Below are 7,247 nucleotides of genomic sequence, written 5' to 3' on the forward strand. Positions count from 1 at the left end.
TTTGACACCCCTGTTATAATCAATTGCCTGAGTAGATGCTTTGAGTATATGAGGAAAAATACAGGCCTCAAGTGGAGGAGGGGGAGAACAGGAGTTACCATAGGGCCCAGTGTGAGTCACCATCTAGGAATTGTTTTTAAGTACCTTCTGGTGCCTGGTACCCCTGGCAGGTGTAGTAGAAGATGGGAGACATCTCTCCTCTAGAATTGATAGTAGGGGAGGGATCTTATTAGTATAATGTAAGCAAACATTATACTAATAAGATATACTAATAAGATAACTAATAAGATAACAGCGTTCCGTGCGCCTTTGGCATCTAGTCATGCTGGCCACATGACCACGGAGATGTCCTCGGACAAACGCTGGCTCTTCGGCTTTGAAACGGAGATGAGCACCGGCCCCTAGAGTCGGAAACGACTAGCACGCATGTGCGGGGGAACCTTTACCTTTACCTTTTAAGCAAACAGGGGCAGAGATAATGTATTCTGTTTAGGCGCTTCTGATAGATTGTAACCTCCAAAGCCTACATGGATATGTTGTAACAGTTGTAAGTATGAGGGCCAGTTGTAAGTTCCTTTTTTTCTGTGCCATTGTACACTTTAAATGGTTACTGCTAAGCTTGTAAGCCGCCCTGAGTCTTCGGAGAAGGGCGGGATATAAATGGAATTTAAATAAATAAATAAATAAATAAATAAATAAATAAATAAATAAATAAATAAATAAATAAATAAAATAAATACTAAAAGAATGATTATAAGTTGGAGACTACTTGTACTCCCAGAAGTAGGTGGCCAGTATGTATTTGTGTGTACATATCCTATGTATGTATGTAAGTGTCTGTGTGTGGATGGAGAGAGAAAGAGAGAGGAGAGGAGAGGGAGAGGAAGAGAGTATTCTTTATTGGCCACATAAGGAATTTGTATCTGGTGCATAAGCTCTCACTGTACTTGCAAACAACAAGTGATAAGCCATAAGTCATAAATCATAAGATTTAATTATAAATCATAGGATACAAACAATTTATAAATCATAATATCAATAGAAGAAGTTAATAGGAAAGTTGAGAGGTGAGAAAAATGAAAAGATGAGAAAGATGAGAAGATGAGAAAGATGAGTCTGGAGGCCAAAACATATAAGGAACGGCTGCTGGAATTGGGTGTGTCTAGTTTAATGAAGAGAAGGACGAGGGGGGACATGATAGCAGTGTTCCAATATCTCAGGGGCTGCCACAAAGAAGAGGGAGTCAAGCTATTTTCCAAAGCACCTGAAAGCAGGACAAGAAGCAATGGATGGAAACTGATCAAGGAGAGAAGCAACCTAGAACTAAGGAGAAACTTTCTGACAGTTAGAACAATTAACCAGTGGAACAACCTGACTCCAGAAGTGGTGAATGCTCAAACACTGGAAGTTTTTGAGAAGAGACTGGACAGCCATTTGTCTGAAATGGTATAGGGTTTCTTCACTGAGCAGGGGGTTGGACTAGATGACCTCCAAGGTCCCTTCCAACTTTACTGTTATGATTATGATGAGAATATATTCTAAGATGGCGGTGCCTGGAATGGCTGCGACTGCATTGGCTCTTGAAGGCGAATAGTTTTGGGAGGGATATTAAGGGCTAGTATAGGCCACATGATCAGGAAGATTTTAATGTGTTATAGCAACATGGTGGAACTAAGATAACATACGACATATGACCAACAATCTTTGCTGGCATGGCGAGTTTCTAGTTCTTTTGGAACTGTTGATGAGACCGTTAAAACTCGTTGGCACTGTTTGAATCTGTTCTACCAGCAGCAAGATCTGACTGCTGGCCTAGTGATGGATTGTATTGCAAATCAGGGCTGTTTCCAGAAGAGGAGAGGACCTGGAGCTTATGGAGTGAAGGAACTGGATGAGGCTGTCGGCAGGCCCAGAGGAAGAAAGAGAGGCTTTTGGAGGACTTGGTGGCAGCGGCAGCGTGCTCCAGGGGCGAAAAGAAGCAAGGCCTCTTAAAGGAAAAGGTGGAAGAGTCAGGATCAGAAAAAGGAAAGAAGTCGAGGTTGTCAGAATACAAGCGAATTTGAGGGCTAATCCACATGGAGCCCCATTTCCATCTGTCCTGTTTGCCATCGCTCACTCCCTAGAGACTAAAATGGACAATGTGAAATTTGAGTGGGCCACGAACAAGGAGTATATATCGGAGGTGGTGACCCTTTGAGAGCTGTATGCAACGAAATTTTATTTTGATGTATGCTGATTGGTGTACATTCAAAGTGACAATAAAGTTATCATCATCATCAGAAGCTGACAAAGATAATAGCAATACAGCCTACCGCATGGGTAAACATCTTTAGTCATAAGACAGTGCTGAGTTACAGCATGGAGGCAGAAACTATCTTTGTGTCTAGTTGTTTTGGCATGTAACGCGCTATAGTGGCTTGACGGGAGAAGTTGAAACAGTTTATTCCAGGATGTAAGGTGTGGATATTTATATAGAGTGAGGTGGGATAAAAATCTTTAAAAAAAATCCTTTCCCTGGCTTTCTTCCATTGTGGATTACTCTTTGTTTACTCTTCCCTTTTCACTTTACCAGCAAGAATAAAGCATTAGTCATCATTGTTGCTAATATCTCAAGAAAAAAGGGAGACTACGAAAGTAACTAATTAATCATCCCCTAAGTGAAATCTTACTCAAGTCCTTGCAGCTGAAAAATATCACTGGAGGAAAAGTGTTGAAAAAATCTGAGAGTTTGGTTCTGGGACCCATTACAAATTCCTAGAACGGGTGTCAAACTGCCAGCCCACAGGCCGGATGTGTCATGGTGAAACCGCGCCCACCCCATTGCCGGCAATGGAAAAAAAGTTGTGATATGTCGCGACATGTCACGTGACCCCTGCCCTAGAAGGACCATATGCTCAGAGGCATGCTGTTCCTACATATTTCTACCTCATAATCTGCTATTCTGCAACTATTTCCAGTTGATGACCCACAAATTCTAATTTTAAGTTAGTTGACCTTAACATCTGGCTTGGCTATGCTGGCTTTAACACAGTCACAAACAAATATGCAATTGATGGAAAATGAATCTAGATTTAAAAGGAAATAATGTACACAACTCAGCCTTGACAGTTTAATTCAGCATCAAATTTCTTCTTTCCTCTCATATATTTGAGTTAGTCATATCAGGACCATATCCACCACAGAATATTTTGAAAGGAAAAAATGGAGGTGTAAGAAATTGGTAGTAAATGTTTCACTCTTCATTATGAATAATATTTTCCCCAAAATAATATATTTATACATACATTTGTATCCCACCTGCCTTGTATTAATAATTAAGCAAAATAAGCAGATGTATGTTTCTTTTCCTAGCCATCATGTCCTTAACTCTTTCACTGGCAACTTTAATTTTCCATAAATTTTTGTAGTTCCATTTTCCCCTTACAGTATAATAAAGTTATTAAAATGCATTGAAAAGTGTTAAACATTTCCATATTTTTCTAATGCCCTAATTATAAATAAATAATTTGCTTATAGTGTTCAATAAACATACTCTGTAAGCTGCCTGAGTTCACCATGATCGAGTTGGGTGGTCATATAAATGTTCTAAATTAATACATAAATAAAAGTTTTAAATTAATACAGTTGTGGGGTCCAACCTGGGGAATGGTCTGGAAGAAAACTGAATTTTTAATCTTGCTTCACGTTCAGCATTTTTGAATCTGAATGTCTTGTCAGTTAAGCAATGGAAGAATTGAGGGGCACCATTTGAGTTGTAGGGCAGGGGTGTCAAACTGCTGGCCTGCAGGCCGGATGCATCATGGCAAAACCGCACCCACCCCAGCTCCAGCAATGGGAAAAAAGTCACGATATGTCACAACACATCATGTGACATGGCGAGTTTGACACCCCTGCTGTAGGGCATCAGTTGATCTTAATCCGGCCTTCTATCCCACCCTTATTCTGAAGAGCAGAAGAGGCTCCAATAGACTTCCCCTTATTTTTAATTTCACAGAAATCTGTGAAGGAGGAACTGGAGAGGAAGTGAGTGGTCCAAGCTGGAGAGTGAAATCAGAGAGAAAAAATAACTCAAGGCTGAAAAGAGAAAGTGGTTCTCTGGCTGGCTGAGGATCTGGAAAACCAGTTCCCTTCGGAACAGACCTGGGGGCTCCGTGCATTTATTCTGAGTCTATCTGGGCTCTGTGCTGAAGAAAGGTTCAAAGGAGCCGCTTCCATTAGCAGCATCTCATGGACTGCAGCAGGAGACCTCTCTGTCTCTGAGGCCTCTGTGCATGATTATGGACTCTGAAGACCACATTGTAAAATCTTAAGGAGGACCCCTGTGATAGTCCTCTCCAGTTGTGTTTTTCGTAGCTCAACTAAAGTACAGGTTGTCCTCGACTTAAAATCATACATTTAGCAACCATTCAATGTTGCTGTTCAACAATTTTGAAGCTGGAGAAAGTGAGTTACAACTGGTTCTCACACTTATGACTGTCACAGCATCCCCCAGACCAGTGGTGGGATTCAACCGGTTCACACCAGTTCAGTAGAACTGGTAGCTAATTTTTTGTTGCCCAGGTCTAGAACGGAGTTCCAGAAACGGCATCCACACAGAGAACTGGTTGTTCACATATTTGAATCCCACCACTGAGCAAGGCCCATGATTTTCTATTTGGACAATTGATAACTGGCATGCATTTATGATGGTTGCAGCATCATGTAACAACTATGGCAAAAAAAGGTTGTGAAATCAGGCCTGACTCACTTAACACCTGGCTTGCTTAGCCATGGAGATTCTGGTTCTCATTGTGGTGATAAGTCGAGAACTACCTTTCAGCTAGCTAAGATTCTGTTTTCTTCCATTTTGAAGATTTAATCTCATCCTTACTATAAAATAAGGGATGAACTAGCAACAGAATGCCTAGTTTAAACCATGAAGTCCTTTCTCCACATTGAAAGTATAACTCTTGCCATGTTATTTTCTATATTTAATTTGGCCTTTTCTTTCCTACAAAAGAGTAACAAAGAAAGTTTGCTTTCTTCATAACCATTGTTCATACCTGCCTACTGTTTCTGATGATCCTTCTGTATCAAAGAAATCTTTTTTCCCCCAGTCTTCCACAATTTGATGGCTTCAGATATTTTGGATTATAACTACAGGGCAACAAAGACTTTGTTGGTGGGGGACCATAGTCCAAAAGACTTGGTGGGGAAGGCTGAATTATTCTGTTCTAGGCATTTTGCTGTATTGGTAATACTAAAAACACTGTAAACATTACATGTTAACTTTACATTGTAAATGTATAAATGATCTCTCTGTCACAAACACAAAATTAAAATAAAACTCTCTCTGTGTGTGTAGATATAGATATATAGAGATAGAGATAGAGAGACAGACAGGGCTTTTTTTTGTCATAGAACGCTCAGAACGGAGTTCCAGCACCTTTTTTGGATGGAACCTTGTAGGGTAGGCAAGGCGGGTTGTATGACATATGTGAGTTCCTGCACCTTTTTCTTATACAAAAAAAGCACTGGAGACAGATATATATGTTTTCGCGGGTGTTTGTATGTGGATCTTTGGTCGTTCGGGTTCAATTCTACGCGGGAAAAAACCCGAACGACCAAAGATACACACACACGCACACACACACACACACACATATATACACATACACTCACACATGTACATACATATACTCATATGTATACAGGCATACATATATACATATCCTCATGCGAAAGCCCTGGAGACAAAGCATGGAAGATAGTATGTTATTTTAAAATAAAGTGATTTATGCCATGAAACACAGTAGAATGGAAAACAGACCTTTTTTTTAGTGCTCATCACTAATTATGGAGCATTCCTAGAGACAAGCATTTAATCAGTTGTGGGTGCTCCATCACTCGAGATTTTTAAGGAGAAATGGGACAACCATTTGTCTGAAATGGCAATAGGTCTTCTGATAGAGCAGAGGCTTGGACTAGAAGACCTCCAAGGTCCTTTCCCATTCTTTTATTCTGTTACCATGCTGAAAATAAGAAGCCGTGCCTTGTGGAGCAGTGTAAAGGCTGAATGTGTGAAAGGTGGGATCGTACAATGGATTGCATCAATAGAGAAGCTAACTGGTAGAAACCTCATCAAAAGAGAAATTGGCAATTACATTCCTTCCCTTATTCCTGAGATCCCCAAGATGTCTGCATTGAGACCATCAAAACCATCAACTTAGAAGCCCCTCCCCATGACTATAAATAAGCTGTAGTTTACCTTGCATCTGAGATTGTTTGAGTCTCCTTTGCATTCTCTTTGGCCGGTAATTTGAGTAGAAGGCATCTTCTTGCTTCATTGTTACTCCAGCTACTAGTTTAATCTGAAGGAGTAACAGCACTTTTGTTCCATCTCTACTTGGTAGGAGCAGCAGCCCCAACCACTGTTATCTGGAGGTGGGCCACAAGATCGCACAGGAAGTGCTGTGAGACCAGCGAGAAACCAGCCTGCTTTGCTTCTAAGGCTTCTTTTATTTATCAAAATATAAGAGAACTTTCTGTTTCAAGTTGAGGGCAGCAAATTCATTTATCAGAAAGGAGGAAGCGAAGGAGGAATTTCAGTCTTCAGCAACAAATCAAGGCAATTGATGCTTTCTCCTTTTGAGTTTTCCTTCTCATTTCTCCTCCAAATAACTTCTCATTGCAAAGCCTTCAGGAATCTTCCTTTTGGTTTATTACCTAACTGAATCCACACCACAGCAAGCCATAATATTTGTTTTGAGGACCTGTATACTGCACTAGCCAGAAAGAGGGCTGAGAAAATATCTACAGACTCCTCACATCCTGGACATAAACTGTTTCAACTTCTCCCCTCAGGACGCCGCTATAGGGCACTGCATGCCAAAGCAACTAGACACAAGGATAGATTTTTCCTCTATGCCATCACTCTGCTGAACACCTAATTCCCACAGCACTGTCTTAGGCCTAAAGATATTTATCCATATAGTAGGCTGTATTGCTATTATCCTTCTCCTCATCTTTCTCTCCTCATCTTTCTCATCCTCCCTACTACCTTCTCCTATTGGTATCTTATGATTTATCACCTGTTGTTTGTATCTTATGATTTATGATCTATGGCTTATCACTTTGTTATTTGTATGTAACTGAAAGCCTATGTACCAGAGACAAATTCCGTGTGGGTGCAATCACACTTGGCCAATAAAGAATATTCCAATTCCAGATAACAATTACATTAACAAACATCACCAACACACCTTCCT

At 40.4% G+C, this 7,247-nt stretch overlaps 1 protein-coding gene across 1 annotated transcript in view; it reads right to left on the minus strand.

Annotated features, from left to right (window-relative positions):
• The window catches only part of LOC308662955 (killer cell lectin-like receptor subfamily B member 1B allele A), a gene marked incomplete at both ends in the record, with an annotated part of 28,978 nt that extends 22,652 nt beyond the window's left edge, over nt 1–6,326 (minus strand). Inside the window, one exon of the mRNA XM_081319100.1 lies at nt 6,248–6,326. Coding sequence (XP_081175226.1) covers nt 6,248–6,326 — 79 coding nt within the window. The remainder of the gene's footprint in view (nt 1–6,247) is intronic.
• Between the last annotated feature and the right edge of the window lie 921 nt (nt 6,327–7,247).

The sequence above is a fragment of the Vipera berus genome, assembly GCF_964194415.1.
Source record: "Vipera berus genome assembly, chromosome: 2".
Lineage (NCBI taxonomy): Eukaryota > Metazoa > Chordata > Lepidosauria > Squamata > Viperidae > Vipera > Vipera berus.